General features: G+C 36.5%; 1 protein-coding gene across 3 annotated transcripts in view; it reads left to right on the top strand.

Annotated features, from left to right (window-relative positions):
• The window catches only part of LOC150102233 (adipocyte plasma membrane-associated protein-like), an 89118-nt gene that overhangs the window by 5772 nt on the left and 57548 nt on the right, over positions 1-25798 (top strand). For all 3 annotated transcript variants that reach the window (XM_090399118.1, XM_090399117.1, XM_090399116.1), the window contains exons 2-3: positions 4677-4816; positions 18050-18165. In XM_090399118.1, coding sequence (XP_090255244.1) covers positions 4731-4816; positions 18050-18165 — 202 coding nt within the window. In that variant the 5' untranslated portion in view covers positions 4677-4730. The remainder of the gene's footprint in view (positions 1-4676; positions 4817-18049; positions 18166-25798) is intronic.

Here is a 25798-nt window from a genome sequence, read left to right as displayed (position 1 = left end):
CACTTATTATTATGCCAAACTACTGCTTGGGCAATGTTGGCCAAAGTGTCCAGTGGGATTGCAGTGCATGCCATTTCAATTTCTTTCTGAAGGGCCACCAGTGTAGCTGGTTTCTATATGCTACATCCTTTAGAGTCCCCCATAGGTAGAAGTCCAAGGGTGTTAAATCAGGAGAATGTGAGGAGGGGGAACTCAACTGCACCTCTTTGTCCTATCAAATGCTCATCGAGGTAAGTTTTCACGTCTCAGTGGTAGTGTGGTGGTGCGCCATCTTGTTGGAAGAGAAATTGATCATTTCCATAAAGTGCATGAATGGCAGATAAAATGGATGTGTGTAACATGTTTAGGTGCACTTGATCAGTAACAGTATCTTCAAAGAAGAACGGTCATATTAAACCCCTAGATGACAATCTACACCAGACATCGAGCCTCGATAAATTGACTGCCTTGTCCACATGAATGCCCGTATTTTCTGGAGCCCAGTAAACACAATTATGCTGATTCACTGTTCCATTAAGCTTAAATTGTGCTTCATCAGACCAAACCATCTTCCTCACAAACTCCTCATCCTCATGTACCATGTGTTGAAACCACTCATAATACTGCATTCTTCGATCAGGATCGTCTTCATTCATTGCATGTAATAATCTTAGGATGTAAACTTTCCATTTAGCTGCTATATGCTGTATGCTTGCACTGCTAACTCTTGTCTCATGTGCACATTGTGTGGTAGACTTCTGGCGAGCATGTAAACTGTTCCAACACCATGGCTGAGGAAGCAGGACTTGTTGCAGTGCGAAGCTTCCCAGATCTTCCCTTGTGCACATCACACATGGTACCATTGGTCTCAGACTTATCACGAATACATGCATTTGTCAGGCGTGTTGGAGGTTGTGTTGCACTCATGCCTTCGTTTTTGTTGAACTTCAACAACATTCTCGAATTTGAAATACCACTTTAAAATGGTCTTGCATTCCTCAAATGACAATTGTGCCTCAGCCATTTTGTTTGACTGTCCTACTGGTTACATATTGATGCTAGTATTCATGTGAGTAATGACATCTTTTGAGAGAACATCATGCTACATATTGCTATCCAAAAAGTGACCCCCAATAATTTTTGGCTAGGCCGATGCTATCTGCGCCACCAATTCCTCTCCCTTATTCCGGATACTCCTGGCATTAGTATGAAGCATATAAATGCCATTGTTTCTATACCCAGCATTATCCCCTGTAGACTCCACTGGGCTCAGTGTTACCTGATGTCATCTCCCTTCTCCCAAGTATCCATTCCCACAAGAGGCCACCCCTGCTATCATTCTCCCTGGGACACACTGACTTGTTCAGAACAGTAATCTGTCCAGATGCCTACGTCCTTCCTCATTCAAATGTAAGCGGTCTCTCGCATACAATTCCTCTCTTTCCTCAAATGCACTCGAAGCATCCACATATACCAGTCGTCTCTTGCCACACATTCTAGCTATTATGTCATTCAATATTACTGCTCTTCTGCTCAGCTCGTCATTATCATACCTAGGCAACACACACACTATTTTTCCTCTCTCTGTCTTCTTTTGTACAGCCTCAAGCAAAAATCTCATATCTCTCACTGCCTGACTTACATTACCACTCAAGTCATTTGTTCCTACCATCATAATCATCTCATCCACCCTTTCACCTCTCTTAATTGCCATAGCTACCCTTTCTATTGTTCCTCCTGGCAAACACTCCTCACGCATCCTATCTTGAACACCACGGATCATTGAGTCGGCATACATTATACCTCTTATCATTCCCTCTCTCCTATTGTTTCCATTCTCTCTTCTTCTTTCATTCCCATAGGTCTCTCTCATTCTCCTCTACTGCTATTCTCTCCTAGCATTTCCATACCTCTCTCTCCTACTGTTTCCATTCTCTCCTCTTCTAGCACTCCCATACATCTCTCTCATTCCCTCTCTCCTACTGTTTCCATCTTCTTATCTTCTAGCATTCTCATATCTCTCTCTCATTCCATTTCTCCTACTGTTTCCATTTTCTCCTCTTCTAACACTTCCATATCTCTCTCTCTCTCTCTCATTCCGTCTCTCCTACTGTTTCCATCCTCTCCTCTTCTAGTGATAGATAACCTTTCTCTCTTAGAGAAAGGTTATCTCATCATTGGGTACTTATACTGTATGTGATCAACTTTCAGAGATTAAAAAGAAAAAAAATCAGTATATTTATCAAAATGAAGAGAATGGTAAGGGCAGCAAATGAAATTAACAAAGTGTGGCAAGAAAATCTCATAGAAGTTAATGTAGATCATATAAAGGATATTCTAGACAAAGGGATATTTCCACCCTTCCTATGGACACACCATGCATGATCGAATATGGAAAGTTGAGGTTTATAGAATATGCCAGTTATGTTTCAGTGAATAACAGGTTTAGTTTGGATGTCTGTAAATAGTAGTGCATGTCATCGAGGTTAATATTGAGATTCCAGATATTGATAGTTAATATGACATCAAAGGTCCAGAAAAGGTATACTAAGTTATTGTCAAGTCTATGGAATGTTAGATATGAGGAGAAATTGAGGGAATGCAACTTACAGAGTCTTGTGAATAGAAGAAGAGGGGATATGATTGAGATATATAAGTTTGTGAGGAGTTGGACTAGATTAATGTGGGAGAGATTTTTCATAAAGTAGAAGGAGGCAAGGGTAGAAATAGAGGCCATTCTTGGAAGCTGCATAAGAAGGAGGTGAACATGGGAGTGAGAAACAGGTTGTTTGCATAAAGAGTGATTGGTGAGTGGAATGCATTGCCTGAAAGTGTGAGTGCCAAAAACTGTGAATGGGTTTGATGATCTTTTTGCATGACAGAGTATAGACCTGCCTTTGAATCCTTGCCATGGAGGTTAGATATTAAGTTGAAAATTTATTTATCACTAGGTTAGACTATAATATTTATTTATCACTAGGTTAGACTATAATAGATTTAGTTTAATCCTTTATCCCAGTGAGAGCAAACAAAGTTTGCGTCTGAAAATATCTTCAGGACTAAATATAGTGTTGTACTATCTTATCCAGTAAGTAGTGCAACACCAAGGCAACTCGTGGCAAAGGTGGAGCAAGCTACCAGGCACTTCTAACCCAGTATCTCCCATAATGCAAAACACATTTCCTATGTGGATATGTATACTGTTATGCATTAAAGGGATTGGCCATCTACCCAGACTAGTTTCGACCTTTATTGAGGTCTCTTCAGTGGGAGCCAGGCCCAGAGCTGGAGATACCAGGCAGAAGCAGTAGCAAGTCATCTGTGCCTATGGGAGTTGCCAAAAGGTTTATCACCTTTTTTAAAAATTACTCTGGATTTAGAGAAAGATGTTGAAAATTTATTTATCACTAGGTTAGACTATAATAGATTTAGTTTAATCCTTTATCCCAGTGACTTGCTACTGCTTCTGCCTGGTATCTCCAGCTCTGGGCCTGGCTCCCACTGAAGAGACCTCAATAAAGGTCGAAACTAGTCTGGGTAGATGGCCAATCCCTTTAATGCATAACAGTATACATATCCACATAGGAAATGTGTTTTGCATTATGGGAGATACTGGGTTAGAAGTGCCTGGTAGCTTGCTCCACCTTTGCCACGAGTTGCCTTGGTGTTGCACTACTTACTGGATAAGATAGTACAACACTATATTTAGTCCTGAAGATATTTTCAGACGCAAACTTTGTTTGCTCTCACTGGGATAAAGATTAAACTAAATCTATTATAGTTAGATATTAAGGTTAGAAATATTTTTGGATTCTTTAGGATTTTTTTGCAAGATTTTTGTAGCATTTAAAATTTTTTTTTTGTTGGTGCTTTTATTTTAACCTCAATGACACTGCATTGTCATTGAGGTTAAAATAGTTTTTTAACCTCATTGTTTATGCTAACTTTCTTAGCATAAACAATGCAGCTTAAATTTTGCATGGTCAGTGCTAATAAACAGAATAACTTGTGTTCATGTTGCTCCCTTCTGTTTGCTGTATATGAGTTGTTACACTGCTTGGATTCAGATAAAACTTTGTTGTTAATAAAGTTTTATCTGAATATAACAACAAAGTTTGAAATAGATAGATCAGTTATTCATTTCAGCGTTTATCAACCAAATATATAAGGTTACTTCCACATCAGCTGAGCTAATGGTTAGTGTACTCTTAATGTCACACTGGGGTTAGTAACACTTTATATAGGGCCATGTGATTGAGCATTTACTAATTTAGCAAGGCTTAGATTACCAGTTAACATAAGTGATCATATATATATTTTTTCTATTAACAATTCTAATTTAACAGTAGGACTGTATCATTTTGCTTTTGTACTATCTATCTATTGCTGTATTACACTATCAATGAATAAGCATGAAAATGAGAATGTAGCCACCTCTGGAGGTTGTGTGAAGAGGTGTGAGGAGTAAATTTTTTCGATAGACAATAGTGTGCGAGTAGAATGCATTGCTAGAATGTATTGTGAATGCTAAGAGTGTGAACTAGTTTAAGTTGCTGTATGATGGTTGGATTTCTTGCTAAATGAGACTTGAGATTTGTTATGATAATAAAAACAAAACTCTGATATCCTCTTAAACCAGTTTATAGCAGGAATTTAAAAAAAAAAAAGTTTATAATTTTAATGTATTTTTATTGCAGTTCCATTGGAAGTTGAAGAAGGAACAGTGTATTGACCAAGGTTATTCTTCAGAAATGTTGTACAAGCTAGTTTTTGTTTTGTTGCCATTGCTGTTTATATACAGAAGGGTGATTCCAGAATTTGATCCACAGTCTTATAGGTAAGTATTATTATCATTAGGAGTATTCGCCACATATCCACTCTGTCAGTACTATACATGCCATTCATTCATTACCTATGCATAAAATCTTACTTCCTTACTCACATGACTCTTATAGTTGTAGGGGGTGACCTCTTGTTGTCTCATCAAGAGTAGTATTTCACCTGAATCTTCAGCCTGTTTTTTTCTCTGCCAAGCTCTGCAGCACATCTTCTGTTAATGTCCTTGTACCAGATATTCTAGCATCCCAAGACGGCCTTTTTTACTCTTGTGTTTATTCAGATATCCAGGTGAGCAGATCTATAGGAATCCAGATGCAGCCTGATTAGCCCTGTATACAGTAGAACTATCACCTCTTCATTATTCTGCTTACCAATAACCTACTTTTTATCAGTCTTTATTATGCCAGCAGTTTTCTGGGTAACTTTTACAATATTTTGCAACCCATTCCTTGTACCTGAACTCTCCTTCCCCCCCATCACCATTCTCCAACATCCTGAAATCCTTTGTTGCCTTCACTTCCTGGAGTAAAGTTTCTCCAATACATTATTCCATAATTTCTGGCTAAAATGTATTCCTTTAAACTTAGCATCATTGTATTGATATCCCAATCCTTCTTCCTAAGGCACCAATATGTTCAAATCCTCTTGTAACGTTACATCAGAATTTCTCAGATTTCTTCCCAATTTAATAGCAAATTGAGTATCTCCTAACCTTTGAACTATATTGTCAGTATATAAACAGCAGTTCCATCCAAGTTTGCATCCTCTCTTTAACCAGTTTCTCTGATACTTCACCACTACACCTAATAAACAAACTGGCTTATAATTTAATGCCACTGATTTGGATTCTTCCTTATGCAGTGCCACTATTTTTTCCTACTTTCAGTCAGTGTTTTCATAGTTATTTACTCATTAGTATATTGTTGTGTCGGAAAAAGTGATGAGTCATCCCTTTTTCCGACATAAGGACATGCTTATGCCTCCGGATGGGAAGTGTACCGTATAATGTCCTAAGAAAATGTAAACATCCAGATGTATAAATTCCAAACATTGTTAAGATAGCCCATAAGTTTATTAAGATAGTAATTGTGAATGAATTAAAGTAGAAAGTTATGTAATATTAACAAGTAAATATGTATAAGCTAAGTACAAGTTTTAAGACATGTGAAGACAGTTCGTAGTCATGGCGCCCAATCGGCCGCCGCCGTATGCGTGACGACACCGCCGAGTGAGGGAGCTGTTCCGAAGTATAAAAGTTTCAGCGGGAGTTCGAATCGCTCTCTTTTCTCTTATCTCTTACCTCAGATCGCTTGTGTCTCGTCTCCGAGTTTTGTCGGCACCAAGTTTCCCATAGGAGAGCTATGTAGAGCTTGCTGCCACGTGTAGCAAGGATCTCCCCTTGCTATGCATGTTACATCGGTCAAAGCTGTAACTACAATGTGTTCAAACACATAAGGAGATAGAGCCGCTGATGAAATCCACGTCAGCGTACAGATCTGTGCATGAGTGTTTTCGGTTCGTGTAGAACAAAGGAACAAAGCCTGCCATCAGAGGAGGTACAGTGAACAGATCAGAATACCTAATCAAAGCAAGAACGGTAAGCGAAGATTTTCTTATATTAATGTAGGATTAAAGTATCTGTGGAGTAAAGAAACAGAAATTAAGAACACATGCTATTTATGTGTTGTACCATAGGAACAGTCTGCAATTTGGACACTTTTGTCTACTGCTAAGAGGAAAACATATTAGGCTCCAGCTGAACAGGAGGCCAAGCTCCGAACTGTTTAAGTGATTTAAGAAAAGTAATGTCATATGCTCAGAAAGTGATTAAGTGTTAACAGATATTTTGGGGGAGAGAATTAAGTAGAAATAAGTACCATTGTCCTAGAGAATTACATGTCAGATTTATTGAATTGTCTAATGTTTATATGTAATGTTTCATGTATGATATTATCAGGTAACTTAATTGTGAGAGTCTGAAGATAGATATATGTATAGAAGTGAGGAATTTATGCCCAGTAAGAGAATATAGTACAGAAGTTTTGAATTGTGATTTATTAAGAAAAAGGAACCCAGACTCTTTTAAGGTTAAGAATTTAAATAACATGTATACTTGTCTTTGTGAAATAATAAATGTGTTTCTTTTTACATAATCAATCGAGTTTGTCATATCTTCTGCAGATTTGAATTACCGTTTGGAAAATTTCGTACCATTGCATTTAAAGGGGAAACCAATAGTGATATGAGAATAGGGACCACGACTGCATACATCTTGATCCCTACAATTTTCTTTAAGTATTTTAGATAGTGCATCAGAATTTAGTTGCTGGCTGGCGCAGTTTTAAATCTATACAAATTTGTCAGCAACTGAAGTCTGAGAGAAGAAGAGATACAAAATTTAATGTTAAAGTAAAAGTATAAGTAAAGAAAAGTAAATTAAAGATAAAATAACGATAAAGAAGTCAGCGTGAGAAAAACCGGGGATATAACAGTATCATTTGCTTGTCAATTGCTAACTTCATTTGCCGGAATGTTACATAATTGTTTCTCTCTACATTCCATGGCCTATAGCAACACCCCACTAAATATCTAAACTACTTTCCATTCACTTCAACCACTACTGCTTCCTTCAAGTTCCATATGGAGGATAATTATAAGTTTATTTTTATAAAACAAAATATACATAAATTAATTTATTTGAAAGCAGGTTTCTATCTGCCTTCCATGAATAAATTCTTAATCAGTTAATTATTTGAGACAGTAATAATAGTAAAAAAAAAAAAAATTGTTGGATAGCAATCTTCTCTCCCATAGTCCTAAATGGACCGTTGGGTCATTCATAGATGATGTTCTTTGTTTTCCTCCTCCAATCATCTCGGTCTCTTGTTCTCGATGTCAGTTAAGAAAGGGAGGAATTTGTCCATTTTTTGATGTTGTTAGTCCATTTTAATCGAGGTCAGCCCCTAACTCTTGATCCCAGAACGATTCCTTCTAGTGTTTGCTTTGGGAGTGCCATTAGCCCTCTCCACATGTTTGAACCATTTCATCTGTCTTTTTCTGATGACTGTCAGAATATTTTCCCTTTTTTTTCCCCGTCTATTAAATTAATCAGTTTCCGAACATTTTCATTGGTTTCGTGAGCAGTATAGGGAATTCTCAAGAGTCTTCTGTAAGTTTTCATTTCAAAAGACAGGAGTCTCCTCTCATCTTCCCTCAATAAAGTCCAGGCCTCACAACCATACAAGAGGATAGAATATTGGATAGTAATATTATATATTAGTTTATTAGCTGAACCTTGCTGCATTTTTACTATATACTGTAAGTAGTTTATATACATTAGTGCACATTTGTAGCATATAATTTTGTATTGTTTCAAATCATTTGCCATTGTAGCGATCCAATTTAAACCAAAACCAAAGAGCTCTGAATTATAGTAGTGTTCCTGAACACAATATTAAATTTAATCCAGCTAGAGGAGAATGATGCTAGGTTTGACAGCTAAAACATATCTAATAGGTGCATTATTCCTTTTGCAAAATGCATCTTTTAAATTGTATTCATGACATTTTTTTTAAAATTTTTTTTAAAGCTCAAACTTCTGTTTGCATACTATTGTCTGCAATATGGAAAATTTCAGATTGCATATTGTCTGCAATATGCAATCTGAAAACAAGAATATAGAATATCGTCTACTGTAATATATTTTAACTAAGAAAATAAACTTCTGTCTGAAATTCTGAAAGTAGATTTGTAATATTGTGAGACATCACTTTATGCTTAAAAGTAATTTCCACTAGTGAATTAACTCAGTATTTCTTCTAGAAGGTAGCTGTTGAGTAAGATTTATTCTTATTATTCCAGGGAGTTCTGAAATGTTATCCTGGTTGAGTCTTGTTATGGGATGCCCACCACAAAGTATTGTATTGCTCCTTACGCTGCGTCATCATCTGCACTCTCATCACCCTTTCAGCCAATATATTCCATATATATATATTTTTTTTCTTTCTTTCTTCTCTCTTCTATCATCTGTGTGGATGATGATGAGGCCGAATGAACTCTTTCCACGTCTGTCTGTCCTGGGAGAGTCCGAACAATTCTGTCCAATTTGGTGTCGCTTGTTGTGATTTGGTTTTCAGGTTATCTTTTATTTTGTCTATCCATCTAATTCTGGGCCGTCCTTTTGATCTTTTACCTTCCATTGTTGTATTCAGGGCTTTAGATGGTAGTCTTTCTGTTCCCATTCTGGTCACATGGCCAAACCATCGCAGTCTTCTTTCTTGGATTTTGTCTATCATTGTTATTTCTTGTTTTAGTCGTTTCCTTATGTCTTCGTTTCTTAGTCGATCCAGCAGAGATATTCCAAGTAATCTTCTTAGCCAACCCATTTCATTAACTAATAATTTTTTCTCTTCAGCCTTTTTGAGATTCCAGCATTCACTTCCATAGAGGAGTATTGGGAGCACCATTGTTTCATAGATTCTTATTTTTGTTACTTGTTTGATGTCCCATATTTTATTAAGTCGTCCAAAAGTTTGGGATGCTTGCCTGATTCATCTGTTTATATCTTTTATAATTATACCATTGTACTCAATAACTCCTCCAAGGTAGGTGAAGTTTTCTACCTGCTCTAGATTCTTATTATCAATTTCAATTTTCAGATTGTGCTTCTTTTTCCTATTTGCATCATTTTTGTTTTGTCTATATTTATGTTTAATCCAGATTTTATACACTCCTCCTTTATTTTATCAGAAATTTGCTGTAGATTTTCTTCTATGCTTGCAAGTAATGCAATGTCATCTGCAAATTTTAATTTGTCACATTTTCCCCATATATTTTGATTCTGGAGTGTTTATTGTTTAAGGCCTTATTGGTTGCTTCTTCCAGTGTAAGATTGAACAGGTCTGGTGACAGATTGCATCCCTGTCTTACTCTGCTCTCTGTGTGGAACCAGTTGGTTAAGGTGTTGTCCATTCGTACTGCACTTTCAGATTTCTCATACAGATTCTTTATTATTCTTATGGTTTTGTTGGGAATTCCAAATTCTTCCATAGTTTTCCATAGTTCTCTTCTACAGATTGAATCAAATGCCTGACGAAAGTCTATGAAATTTATGTAGCAACTTTGGTTGTACTCTAGTGTCTTTTCTATTAGCTGTCTTAAGGTGAATAGTTGATCAATTGTGCTTCGCCCTGGTATGAAACCGGCTTGTTCTTCTCCTAGTGCTAGTTCTATATATGGCTTAATTTGTTTTTGGAGTACTTTTGTAAAAATCTTACTTGGAATACTGAGGAGGCTAATGCCTCTGTAATTATCGCATTCTGTTTTATCTCCTTTTTTGTATATAGAAGTTATGACTGATTTGGTCCAATCAGTAGGCACTGCTTTGTTTTTGTAGATCCTTTCAAATAATGTTTTTAATGGTTTCAAAAGTTGTTCCTTTCCTGCTTTTAAGAATTCTGCATGTATTTGATCAATGCCAGGTGCTTTCCTAGTTTTGAGTTTTTCTCTGCTGTGTGCTATTATTTCTTTGGTAAAGATATTTGTTTCCTCTTCCATTTCAGTGGCTGGAATCGTTTATATCCTGAGAGATGTTTTTATTATATAAATCTTCCCATCTAGCCATTCTTTTTGTTTTACTTTCAATTAGTTGTCCCTCTTTGTTTTTGATCATTATAATTTTTGTTGTCCGTGTGTCTTACTAATTTGGTCTATTTGTTTATATAATCCATGAAGGTTATTTTCTTTTGATAGCTTTTCTGCGATTTTGCATTTTTCTTCTAACCAGTTATTCTTGTCTCTTTAAACTAGTTTTCTAATTTCTCTGGTTAATCTATTATATTCATATCTGTTATAATTCTATTTTAGTTTCATGCTTTTCCTTTGATCACTTAACCTTTTTACTTCATTCAAGATCCAATCCTTTTTACTTTCTCTTTCTGTGTAACCTATTGTTTTTTCTGCCGAATTTAATATCATTTCCTTTCATTTGCACCAATGTTCTCGAACGTTTATATTCTGTTTTGGTAGTTCCTTCAGATTTTTATCTAGTTCTAGTTGATATTTTCTTAGAATATTGTTGTCTTATAGTTTTTTTACATTCAGTCTCCTTTTGACTCTAAAAGTGCTTCCAGCTTTTAATTTTATTCTTAGGTTTGCTAATACTAGCTTATGGTCTGATCCACAATCTGCAGAGAAGGATCTGCAGTTTAGAATACTTGATTTCCATCTTTGGTTTATAATAATATAGTCTATCATATTCTTGGTTTGTCTGTCTGGTGATATTCATAAAGGCATGGATAGGCTTATGTGTTCGTCTGACATGTTATTATTATTATTATTATTATTATTATTCAGGCCTCCAAGGAGTCAAAAGACTCATCGAGGGAGGTCCTTTCTAAGACATAAAGTCTGTCAAGACTCATCGAGGGGAGGTCCCCCCCTGAGAAACACAAAGTTTATCATACCACTCCTTAAACCCACTGACCGTTCTCGCTCCCACCACTCCATCAGGCAATGCATTCCACGGCTCAACCACCCTCCACACAAAGAAACCACTCCTCACCCTCTTGCTCACAGTTTCCTTTCGTAACTTCCAGGGATGGCCTCTTGTCATCACTCCTTCCCGCTGATCAACCAAGCGAAAGAACTCCCCAGTGTCAACCCTGTAACCACCTCTCAACAGTTTAAAAGTCTCAATCATATCACCTCTCCTTCTATCCACCAAACTCTGCAGTCCACATTCTCTCAGCCGATCCTCATAACTATCCTTGTACAGTCCTGAAACCATCTTTGTCATCCGTCTTTGTATCCTTTCCACAGTTAATTTATCCCCTTCAAATCCTGGGGACCAAATCTGAGAACAATAGTCCAAGTGTGGTCCGATCAGAGACCTATACAACGGAATGATAACCCTCCTATCTCTGCAGGTCAGTGTCCTTCTCATAATAGCAGCAATCCTCTGTGTTACCTTCACCACCTTTGCAATATGTCCCCTAAACTTCAGGTTTCTATCAATCATCAACCCCAGATCTCTTGTCTCCCCTACTTCCTCCAGTATAACTCCTCCCATAGAGTATGCAGCATCCCATCGATGTTTCCCAAACCTCAAGACCCCACATTTTGCTGCATTAAACCGACACCCCCATTCATTTGCCCATCTATCTAGCTTATTTAAATCCTCTTGCAGGGCTACCACATCTGCACTATTACTAATAATCCTTCCAAGCTTCGCATCATCTGCAAACAACTGAATATCCCCCTGCAATCCACTGGCTATGTCATTGATATAAAGGTTAAACAATATAGGTCCTAGTACTGAGCCCTGTGGGACACCACTTGTAACCCTCTGCCTCCTGGAAACTGCTCCACCATACACAACTCTCTGATACCTATCAGACAGCCAATCCTGAATCCAGTTGACCAATCTGACATCCAGACCCATGTGCTGCAACTTAAATATCAGCTTATCATGTGGCACCCTGTTGTAATAGATTTAACGGTATTGATATGAACACAAATGAATAAGAAAATAACTATTTATTAACTTAGAAACTAATATTTTGCTGGTATTATATCCAGCATCTTCAGAGCACACAATACAAAGTTTGTTACAAATGCAAGACAAGCACAATCCGGTGTAACAATGTGGCTAGTATAAGTAATTGCAGCGTGCAACACAAGACTAAAATCCTAATAGGGTGCCATCTAGGTTAAAAAAAAATTTTAAAAAAATAAAAAATAGTTCAAAGTTTTGAAATAGTAGTCCAAATAATAGTCTTAGAAAGTTTGAAAAAATAAAATAAAATAAAAGTAATAAATATTAATTTGGTCTTAGGATGACTGTTTCCCAAATCTTTGGTAGATTTATACAGCCATACTTGTTAAGGTTTGGAGTATGTTTTAAGACTTCTGTTGATTCCAGAAACAACCTCTCTGACTTGTAGAAGCTTCTGTGCATTACTTTTGTTTTTTTCCAATTGATCCTGTATGCTAGGGTAACCAAAGCAATGTCTGCCAGACCCAACTTGCCATAGTGCAGGTGTCGGATATATTTTTTGTGTTCACTGAGGCGAATGTCCACAGTTCTTCCTGTCTGTCCATAGTAAGCTTGACGGCAAGAACAGGGCACTTCATAGACTCCTGGATGTGATAGAGGAGTGCATTTGTCCTTAGGTGAACGGATGAGAGTTGCTAATTTCACATAAGGTTTAAATACGGTGCGCAGTTGGTGTTTGTTAAGCACCCCTAGATATCTTTTCAGATGTGCCTTTAATGTATGGGATGGTGATAGTTTTGTTGTAATCTTCTGTGGTAGATAGAGGGGATTTCTGGGTAACATTTAGTATGTTATCTATCTTATGGGGATTATAACCATTGGTTAAGAAGGTGTGATGTAGGTGAGAAAGTTCAGCAGTGAGAGCAATGTCATTGGAACAGATTGCTCTAGCTCTATGGGTTAGTGTTTTTAAGATACCATATTGTTGAGAAGGGTGTGATTGTTTGTGTAAGTATCTCCCTGTATGTGTGGGTTTTCTATAAACTGAAAATGATAAGGAACCTTCTGGAAGACGTGCAATCAGTGTTTCCAGGAAGGGCAGGCAGTCGTTGGCTTCTAGTTCCATTGTAAAGTGGAGTTTAGGATGCTGGCTATTTAGATGCACTAAAAATGTATTCAATGCGTTTGGGCCATGTGGCCAAATAGCAAACACATCATCAACATAGCGTAGCCAGAGACTAGGTTTGAGAGTGGCTGTGTTGATAGCTAGTTTTTCCAAATGTTCTATGTAGAAGTTGGCTGGGGGGGGGGGGGAAACCCATAGCTGTCCCATCTAATTGTTTGTATTATTTTCCCTTTCCATGTAAAATAACCTGCCTATACTGTGAATTTAAATATCTGAAATATATCTGGGGGAAATTGTGAATTTAGTAAGTTAAGTGTTTCAATCAGTGGTACATTAGTGAATAATGAGGTGATATCAAAACTCATAGGTCTGAACTATTTCAGGTGTGGTTTTTCTGAAATACTTTTTAGGTGGGTAGATAAAATCCAATTTGTTTACCTTTTTAGGTGCTATTGTGTTAAGTCGTTTATTCAGTAGCGTAAGTTCACTGTTGTTCAGGGTGTGGCTTGATAGGTTGATCACATGTGATCAACCACATTTCTATCACTTAGAAAGAGGCATCAGGTCCCTACCTAACAATATAGCCGATAAAATACGATTAGAAACTAGTAATGTCCTGAACACTAAGAAAACCATACAGAACAATCTCATAAAAACAGAACTATCAGCAATTAAGTCATTAAAAGCCAAACAAAACATAATAATAACGAAATCGGATAAAGGCAATGCCACTGTCGTCCTTGACAGGTTAACATACGTACTACTTCAGATAAATCAACTAGTAGCCGATAACAACGCATATAAGCTGGTCACTTTTTGGCCACCAGACACAGTTAAAAAAACTCAAACCCCACTATGCCCCCCCCCCCCCCAGAATATATGGGGTCCCAAAAATACACAAACAAAATGTGCCCCTTCGACCAATCGTGGAAGGAATAGACAGTCCCAATTACCACTTAGCCAAGAAATTAGCGGCAACACTTAAGGAGTTGGTAGGTCATTCCCCCTCTTAGATAAAAAAAAAAAAAAAAAAAACACACAACACCTTATAAACAAAACTAAAAACATAACACTCGACAAAGATGACTTATTAGTCAGTTTTGACGTTTCTGCCCTTTTCACTAATGTCCCCATCAATGACACAATTCTTCTACTACAGAACAAAATTTCCGCCTGACATTACGGCTCTCTTTGCCCACGTACTACAGTCCGGTTACTTCGTGTGGCAAAACAAATTTTACCTACAAAAAGAAGGTACAGCCATGCGCTCACCACTATCCCCCTCAATCGCTAACTTCTACATGGAAACCTTTGAGCAAAGAGCTCTTAATTCCGTCATGCTAAGACAGACAGTTTGGCTTAGATACGCTGACAACGTGTTCGCGATCTGGCTGCACGGGTGACAAACGCTAAACACATTCCTTAGCCACCTGAACAAACAACACGAACGCATACAATTTACCATCGAAATTGAAAATCAAAATTCACTCCTGTTACTAAACACACTAGTCGCACGTCTTCCTTCAGGCAGTCTATCCTTCACGGTCTACCGACACACACACACACACACACACACACACACACACACACACACACTGGCCAATACATACATGCTAATTCATACCACCACGCATCACAAAAATATGGGGTCATTAACACCCTTAAAAACAGAGCTACAACAATTTGCTCTAACCAACAAGCCCTGAAACAAGAACTAAAAATCATCAGCGACACATTCATAAATAATGGCTATAACAAAAATACTATTAATAAAATACTCCATAAAACAACAACAAAAACGAATCTAGATTACAGTAAAACCATAGCCATCCCAAACATTAAAGGGTTATCAGAAAAAATCAACAGAATCCTACAACATTATAACCTCAATTCCACCTTTAAACCACCCACTAAACTTAAAACCATATTCAACTCCCCTAAGGATCCTCTCCTCCCATTAGCACATCCTGGGGTCTATTGCATCCGCTGCACCTGTAACTTACCGTACGTTGATGAAACAGGACGGACAACCCCCATACGCAATAAAGAACACATTAAATTTAACCATTATGGTGAAGCAGGCCTCTCAAACCACATGCTCAACACCTTACACCAAATCAACTGGAAAACCACCTGCTCTTTACTCCACACAAAAATCTGGTATGAAAGGAAATTTAAGGAAGCCTGCGAAATCCTGATAAACCACCCAAATATCAACAACAAAGATGACATGAAAATTCCAAGGATCTGGATGGCACACATTCAGCCTACCTAATATATAAGATCCAGCATAAGTCAGGACTCGAACCAATCTTCAGCTAGTATTAGAAACCATTCCATACCAACTGGCTGGAATGTACAAGTATAATCATTATGTTAATATATGTATATAAATAGATACTTGTTGTTGCGCCCAATGTATTTCTACAAACAACAGATAACGCTAACAATAGGACTCTAGCGTTGATGTATAATTTTTTTTTTCACCAGAAGTCAGGCCAACAATTGTTGTAGCGGTTGGTCAGTATCTTTAACAAACCAGTTTGATTGTAGTGTAGCTTGTTTTCTATGTATAGTTGTATGCTCCAGAAGATGACCTCGACATAAAGGTCAAAACGTCGAATGTAGATTTTAGTTATATTAAACTAAAGTTTTTATTCAAATATGGTAGTTGTCTCCATAATTTTCAAAAATGCATTTGGATCACCGTATAAGCTTAAAAGAAAGGATTAATGTAAAACAATTACATAATGATATTAATTAAATGTTTGCTCTATGGTGATATCACATAATTAAACTGTTCATAAGCTCTAGTAAATTTAAATTATAAGCTATGTCCACCACTATTGATATATTTGCTATACCAACCAATCTTTCTTGGGTCATTGCTGTTTGCAAATAATTTTTAACAAGTTTAAGCTTGGAAAAATGCTCGACTGCAATATGGCTGAACAGCCGCCATTATTAAGCCATGCTATGAGGCAGGCTGCCTCTATGCTTCACCCTGTCAACAGTACTGGTGGTGGATAATGGCACAACACAAAAGTGATAATATAATATGAACCTTTTTAAAATAAGCTTTTAATCTTATAAACAAGAGGTTGCACATTCCAGTGCACATCAGATAAATAGTTTTTGCCTGGTTAGTTGGAATATGTGAAAGCAAATCATTCTGGAGTATGATGGATAGTTTTACCTTATTGATCTATAAATAAAGCATGAACTTTATCTGCAGTCTCAGTTCTTTCTCATCTTTGCAAACAATAAGATTGGCAATAAGATCATATTTCATTGCCTGGTGTGCAACTACCTCACCCATTTATTGGGGATATTAAGTCGCCACTTTTTTCAAGGGGTGACTCGAAAAAAGTTCCATGTTTGGTTTCTAGAGCAGGATTTCTGGATTATATTAAAAATAATAAAAGTACAATAACATATATTGTATTTTTATCTTTTATTTTAAAAAAAATTCTTAGCTCACCCTTGGTACTAATGTAGTATAGATATAGGTTTACAACCTTTCATATCATGTGGATGGCAACGATATAAGAAAGAGTTATTAATTTTTTTTTTTTTTATATTCCAACAGCAGTGTCCATCACAAGTTTCTTCAAAAACCTATGGCAACTAGGATATTGTACAAAAGTGATTGGTGATTCAAGATCTATTTTCTAGATCTTGCATCATCAAGTTCGACATGGTACAACATGTCTTTCATGTTGTACCATGTCAAAACATGTTTACTAGTGATTTCTTCTCTAACTTACTACTTCTCATATACATGAATTTGCCTTTAGACTTGATGATTTTTATCGTAGAAGAGTTAAAAGCAGCTGCAGTGAATGCCATTTGAGTGGTTAAAAAAATAAAACAAAAACTTAAATTGTTTTGAGGTCTTTTACTTGGCAATGATGAAACTCTGTGTTGACTATGTTGAAAGTTTTTCCACTTGATTATACTATAAATTAAAGATACCAAGAAATTATATTCTTGATTTAATCCTGTATCCAAGTGTAAGCAAACACAGTTTGTGTATGAAGCAACTTACCACATCATTTGCCTTAGTATCTCTGGATACTTGCCACAGAATATGCTGGAAGAAAGCCATGCTATTACACCACACCAAATTTAAATATGAAAGATTGTTCATGGAATCAGCCTCAGCTCTAAAAAAAACTTTCCAAACCTCAACAAATTTGGGTGCATGAGACTGCCCCAAATTTGGATAGCTTGCAACTTGAAAACTTCAGCCCAACAGCTAAGACAACCCAATATAGCCCTCTGGGGGAACCTTTAGGACTCTAGGAACAATGCTAGTTTTCTCTCTTCTGCCTCATCTGCTCTTTGTAGTGCCTGCGTCATAGTTTTATGTTCTCATGAAGATGGTGATGTGACATTGTCGAAATATAGGAAGTATTTATTAAAGTTTCTTTTCATTAATATTCCAGTATACATTGTAAATTCCTGAAATAATTTAATAGTCATGTGTTACCAATGTATAAGCCTATCTACAAGAATTAGTCCGAACATGTTTGAGATATCTTTTATATATTACAAAGATATATTGCACCGAAGATATTTTCTTCACATATTTACTTGTCTTTTCACAGCTTGCCATTACCAGCATCATTGGATGGTGCACTGTCAGTTAATGATCGCCTTAATCAAGTCCAAAATTTATTTGAAGGACATTTAATATGGCCAGAATCTTTAGCACTGCACAGAGGTAAGGTTGTTATTGGATATGATAGATAACTTTGTGAAGTCATTTTTACAATGAATAAAACATGGTGAATGGAGAATTTTATGAAACTCAAACTGCATATTTTCTAGAAGAAATTATTTTGACATTCATGCCAAAACGTATTCATTTTTGATGCACAATTAACAATAACTTGATTATTTCACACCTTATTTATAACATTTCATTTTGAAGCTGTTGCATATAATTTTATTTCTATAAATCCAGATGGTGCTACAAAGTGGTGCTGAATATTCAATAGAGACAACAAGCTCCTCTTAAAAGTTTTTTCATTTAGATTTTGTGTGATTAAGTATATTATTTAAGAACTATTTCTGAGAAAGTTAAGCACATTTAAAGTAGTTTTATTAGGAGTTTTTATAGGCGCTACATTATCTTTACATGGTATAAATGGTAGAATAAGATGGTGGAGATTTTGAGAGACTTTTTTTTTTTTTTTCATTAAATGGTGCATTTCATTTTTATTAAATTTTTATTAACACTAACTAGTTTTAAGATAATCTTTGAGATTTCAAGAATTCTGGTGCTGCAATGCAGTGGGTTTGTGGCAGAACAGATCCAAAGATAGCTACATGTGTTACAAGTGTAGATACATAGATCAATTCGGAGATGTATTATGTGGAACAAATGTTTGCAGTATGCTGCAGAGAATGGGATGAGAAAGCTTAGTGCAAAATGTAAGTTTGGTTGATTAGTTGAAATAAAAATATGTGGATATTTGGAATATTTTTGATAGGGGAATCTACATGCAAGGAATCGGTTCACATTTGAATGAGTACTCAACACTACTACACATATACCAACAGTCTGACTATGCAATGTAGATTATGTGTTTGCTATTTGATCTCATGGCCTAGATACATTTTTAATGCATAACATACAGCATCCAAAAATACGTTCACTATAGAAAAGTAACAAACAACTACCTTCCCTTTCTTAAAATGCTAGTTACATGACTACCAAATAGTTTTTATCCTTTACTATTTACAGCAAACCTAAACAAGTGTGTGTGCACGCACACACTGGGAGGTACTTGCATATCTATTCACACCACCATTTGCCCAACAAGTATGGATCTTCAAAACATTTACAGAGCCATGACTATTCTTTTTTCTGATGATACAGCTCTTGCCAGAACTTGAACACTTTTTTTTTAGTTAATGACTACAACTTCTATAAAATAAAGTACTGCATACTCCTTATGCCCTCCCACACCTGACACATAATATCACAACAAAACTATTCCCATCCCTTATATCTGGAGTACATAGCTGAAATTTTTCATCAATATCATCTCCATGCCACTTTTAAACATCACATTCAATTAGCAACCTTTATATTTTCTTTGACAGACCAGCTTCATCCTCTTTCATATTTGGAGTTGTGAGGTTACTTTTGCCTGAAACTTAGCCTACTTTGAACAGAACAGTAGATCTGTTAAAGTTCAACTTGAATGTAAAATCCACATTTACAATTATCTGCATGGCAAGTCAGGACTGGTAGGCCATGCTGTTCATTCTGTGGTCCTTCACACAGAATTAAATGGAAGAAGGCAGCTATGCTGCATAGAAGTTACTATAGGTCTGAGAGACTGTTTCTAGAATCATCAGCTATGAAGCACTCTCCTAATTTCAAGTATGGCTGCATTAATTTTCCAGAGATCTGTGAGAATTTTCATTCTAAGATCACAATTTAGCTTGACTTCTCTGAATTTTACTTCATTTTTATTTTGCTCCTTGAGGAGGGTGCATTGATAAGACATTAGTTCCTCTTCAGTTATGATATGAATCATTCCTGTAACAAACAATTTGAGTGCTGTGTGTTTTATGTCAATTCTAATTTGTGGTCTGAAGATGTTGATTTTAAATCTATTGAAACATTATTAATGCAACTTGTTTTTGTTCTGAGATATTACTTATATTGTGAAGCACTGTAATGTATTAGATTTAATTCATCTTAGTTTATTTTATATTTAGATATTTTATAAGATTTTAAAGTACTGTATAATAATGGAAGAGTACTGTCAGTGTTATTTGTTACAGAACACATTCATATGGCAACAGATGATTCTTGAGTTTTTCCTTGTATGACAGGAGTGAGCTGAGGAGGAGAGTGTAAATACAAATGAGTCAGTAAGTGGATTGTGTAGGAGAGAAGGTGTGCACTATATTAATGTATATATCCTTTTGACCTTGATGGATGAAAGGTTTTATACTTGCAAGATAGATTATTATTACAGGCTACTCCGAGGAGTCTATAGACTCATTGAGGGAGGCCCTAAACATCATGTCAAGAACTATCCAACATTTGCACAGTATCTCTCACACTTTGCTTTGAACTCATTCACAGTTATGGCAACCTATTCACTCATTCACTACTCTCCAAACAAAAAACCTAGTTCCAACACCCTTGCTTACTATACTTACTCAATTTCCGTGGATGGCCCCTAGTTTCTCTCACCACCAGACCTGTTCTGATAATCTTGTAAAAACCCTTCAGTAATTTGTATGTCTCAATCATATCATCCCTTTTCTGCCTATTAACTAGTTTCTGTAACCCACAAATCTTCAGCCTGTTCTCATAAGGTTCATTCCATAGACCTGCTATCATCTTGGTCACTCGCCTCTGGATCCTCTCCACCTCCTCATCACCAAGAAACCCTGGCACCCAGATCTGCATGCAGTAGTTAAGATGGGGTCTTATCAAAGCTTGATAAAGAGGGACAATAACATGCTTGTCAAAGTATTCTTCAGTAAACAAATAATCTGAGCTGCTTTAGCCACTTTTTCTATGTGGTCCCTAAACTTTAACTCCTTATCCACTAACACTCCCAAGTCTCTGGCTTTGTCAATTTCCTGGAGTACAGTTCCACCAATATAGTATACAGCTGGTAATCTTTTCACCCCAAAATGCATAACCTTACACTTTGCCACATTAAACTGACATCCATTCTCCTTTGTCCAGTCTGTCAAACTATCCAAATCATCCTGCAAAATTTTGACATCATCTCTATTAACTATTGCAGTACCACTTTGCATTATTGGCAAATAATTGAACAGTTCCTCTGAGATCCTTTCCTATATCGTTAATGTACAAATTAAACACTAGCAGTCCTAGAACAGAACCTGTGGTATACAGATTGCACTTGAATGGTTTTGGTGTCAGGCTCTTGGAGAAATTGTTGTTCCGTAAAAGAGTGAAAATAAATTTTCAGAGAAACTGGATGTGTCTGGATTGTTGCATGGATGCTCACTGTAAATTCAGTGGGAAATTGTGAGTGTAATTATAAAGTGTGAGAGTGAGAAAGAATGACAGGTTGTTAGTGATGACTCCAGCAATTGCAGCAGCAACTTTGTCAAGAAATAAGTGTGTACTGTATAAATAAGGAGGTGGTGGGAAAACTGGTTGAGAAATCAAACTATTTGAAATTAACACATATATTAATGCCACAAGCATCAGGAATAAAGATGAGGAGTTCTTAGCATTGGTAGAGATAGTGGGACCAAAATTTATTGGCATTAATGAGACTTTTTGATTCCAAATACCACAGTCATATTATTGGAATACATTATGGACTCTGAATAAAAACAAGTTTGCCATCCTCATACTGTTAAATCTAACAAAAGCGTTCAACACTCTTGACCACCAAATATTGCTAAACAAATTAGACTCCATTGGAATTTGCAGAAAACTACACTTCTGGATCAGGAATTACCTGGCAAACAGAATTCAAGTAACAAAAATAGGTTCCAACTATAGTACAGGTATACTGTAGATATCTGTATTAAAATTCACGTGTCCCACAATATGTTAAGTGAATTAAAGTTAAGAAATTAGTAATGTGGTATTTGTAAAATAGTTAGTTCAATGTTTGTTTATTTTTGTATGTCACAAGCAAGATGTTTTGAAGTGTTATTTTTATCTTTGGCTACAGAAGCCCTACTTAAATGTGAAATTTATTAAAATTAGTTATTAGAAGTTAATTGTGATTTTGTATGAACTGTCAGGTGTTGAAATGTTTGTGTTGTTTGTATATAGACAAATGTTGTTTGCAAGATATGTTGTCAATTATGAGAGAAGCAAAAGTCCACTGTAATTCACATTGTGTGAATAATTAAATGAGCTCACTTCAGTGCACAAAGGATTGTGAAATGAACTTTTATAATTTTTGGCTGTTTCACTGTGAAAATATAATTAAACTTTTCTGCACTGCGAAGAAAGAACTTTGTCAGTTCAAGCTCAATGCTGAAAAGCATTAATGGCGGCATATGGTGCAAAAGTTTCGCAGTTACATTTTTGAGTGTCTGTGGAAGCAAAAAGAACATTACCAAACATTGCTAAGTGTTTTCAGCTGTCCATGGAGTAGAGAAGGAACATAGCAGGACAATGAAAACTGGACAGAAATAGAAGACTGTGAGAGAGAGAGAGAGAGAGAGAGAGAGAGAGGATATCCTTATATAAAGAGATAAGTGGGAAATTTAACTACAGATATGGTTTTAGTTATTTCTTCAGAAGCTCTCATACAGAAGGCAGAATTGTTCTGAAATGTTGAAACTTTCATATAGAAGTTAATTCATTCTAAAATGATGATATAGTTGATAAAGTTTTAGTAGTTTATTTATTAGAGCTTGCTGCTACTTTCATATTATTATTATTACCCTAAGACTGCATGGAGTCAAAGACTCATCTAGGAGGTCCTTTTGTCATATACACAGCTCATCATACCTCACCTTAAATACACTCAAATTCTCTGCAGACACCACACTATGTTAAGGCATTCCAATCATTCACAACTCTGTATGCAAAAAACCTGCTTCTCATGTTCATACCCTCCTTATACAGCTTCCAAGGATGATCTCTTGTTCTCCCCCTGATCTCCCACCACTTTCTGTGAAATCTCTTCAACATTTATCCTATAACAACCTCTTACTTGTAAGTCTCTGTTATATCACCCCTCTTCCTCCTGTCCACTAGACTCTGTAGATTGCATCTTCTTAACCATTCCTCATATTCAGCATTCCATAGATCAGAAACTACAATACCTTGTTGGACCCTTTCCAACATCTCTTCATCCTTTCTAAAAACAGATGACCAAATCTGTGCACTGTTGTCCATGTGTGGCCTAATCAGAAATTTATCAATGGAACAAGAATCTCTTTACTTCTACAAGTCAGCGTCCTCTGCCTCATTCCTAGAATTCATTGTGTTGTCCTCACAATTTTGGTAAAGTGTCCTCTGAAGTTTAGATCATTATCCACCACCACCCCAAGATCTCTTATTTCCTCCACCTCCAACAATATATTCTCACCAAGTACAAATTCTACATCTCATCTTTGGGATGTAGAATTTACACTTGGTGGATATATGAGGGTGGTCTGAAAAGTTCTCGGCTTCAGCCATACATGGCAACACTATCGGCAAGATTTTTTTTTTTCGAAGTTGGTACGTCTGTCATAAGCATCCACGTGAAATTGCAAGTCATTCTATCAAGTAGTTTGTTTTATACAGCTGTCTGAAGCAAAAGTGTTGTCTGTATCCCTTGAAATGGATAAAATTGAGTATCGTGTGATTATAGAATTCTTTGTAAAAGAAGGTTTAACATCAAAAGAAATTCATTCAAAGTTCATAAAAGTTTATGGGCACTCTTCTCCTTTGTTTTCGACAATTAAGAAATGGGCTGCTGAGTTTAAACGTAGTCATACTAGCCTTGAAGATGATCCATATGAAGGATGTCCAAAAAGTGTAACAACACCAGAAATCATTGATCAACATACGATATGGTATTGGATGGCTGGCAAATCAGAGTGCATGAAATTGCTGAGACTATAGGCATTTCAAAAGAACGTGTAGGATATATTTTGCATGAAGAATTGCAAATGAAAAAGCTTTGTGCAAGATGGGTGGCGTGCTTGCTCACAAAAGATCAAAAACACACTCGCATGAAAATCTCTGAACAGTGCTTGGAACATTTTAACAAGAAAAACTGATTTTGTGGATCAGTGTATTACTATGGATGAAACTTGGATTCACCATTACACACCAGAATCCAAACAGCAGTCAAAACAGTGGACAGAAGCTGGTTGTTCAGTGCCAAAGAAGACAATGTCGGTTCCATCAGCAGGAAAGGTCATGGCATCAGTGTTTGTGGATGCAAAAGGCATTTTGTTTATTAATTATCTTGAAAAGGGTAAAACAATAACTGGGGAATATTATTATTCCAATCTTTTAATCAGACTAGACGAAAAAATTCGTGACAAAAGATCCTGTTTGCAGAAGAAAAAAATCATCTTTCATCAGGACAGTGCACCTGCCCACAAAGGTGTTTTGGCAATGAGAAAATTAAGGGATCTGCATTATGAATTGTTGGAACATCCACCCTATTCCCCAGATTTGGCTCCCTCTTTGGCGTTGATGTAGTTGCAGTCAGTTGGTGATTGAATGGTGGAAACTGAGTTGTAGAGCATGTGCCCTCCCTCTATTAGTCCTTGGACTCCTTGGAGGTGTCGAATAATAATAAAACTCTTCCTCTCTGGTCAGCATTTTTTCTTCGAATCAAGAGGTGATGACAGCTGTAGAGGGGTATTTTGCTCTTACTGAGAACCACTACAGAGACGAGATAATGGCACTGGAGCATTGCTGGAGTAAATAAGGGAGATTATGTTGAAAAATAAAAATAATTTTGAAATTATAAATTCATTTTTTCATTGTTAGGCTGAGAACTTTTCAGGCCACCCTCTTATTAAAACCTTACATTTTGCAACATTGAATTGGCATCCCCACTTCCAAGCCTGTTCATTCAATTTATTCAAGTCTTCTTGTAAGGCCACATCTGCTCTACTCATAGTTCATCCCAACTTTGCATCATCTGCAAACAACTTAATATCCCCATCTAGATCTTTGACAATATCATTTACATACAGGTTAAACAGCACTAGCCCTAAAACAGACCCCTGAGGCACACCAGTAGTAACTTTCCTCTTCTGGGATATTGCCCCCCCCCCCCCCATACACAGCTTGCTGATACCTATCAGACAGCCAATGTGGTAATCTATCAAAAGCTTTGCAAAATTTAAGTACACTACTGTATATTCCTGTCCTCAATCCAATGAAGCTATCACTTTATTGTAATAAATAAGTAGATTACTAAAGCATGATGTCCCTTTAGCAAATCCATGCTGTCCATGAAAGATAATACTATTGTTGTCAACCCAATTCTGGATCCTGGTTCTCACCAGCTTCTCCAACACTTTAACCACAACATCTGACACACAAATGGGCCTATAATTTGGTGTTCATCAGGGTGTTTCATCCTCAGTGTGAAATCAGAAGCTCAAGTGTTGAGAATGAAATGATGGAAGACTTAATTGTGAGCTAGTAAGAGGTATATGAGGAGTTAAGTAAGCTAGATGTCAATAAGGCAATAGGTCTTGATGACATATTACTGTTTCTTAAGGGAATTTTCAAAGAAATTAGCATCAGCCTTGGCCTACCTGTTTAACAGGTCTTTCAACGGCACAAGTCCCAAAGAAGTGGAAGAAAAGCAAAATGGTTCCACTTCACAAAGGTGGTGATAAGGCTAAAGCAACAAATTATAGAC

Source organism: Typopeltis vanoorti, chromosome 10 (genome assembly GCF_054136105.1).
Source record: "Typopeltis vanoorti isolate ZY-2024b chromosome 10, IOZ_Tvanoo_1.0, whole genome shotgun sequence".
Classification (NCBI taxonomy): Eukaryota; Metazoa; Arthropoda; class Arachnida; order Uropygi; family Thelyphonidae; genus Typopeltis; species Typopeltis vanoorti.
Note: the sequence above shows the minus strand (reverse complement) of the source record. Positions and strands in the feature narration are given on the sequence as shown.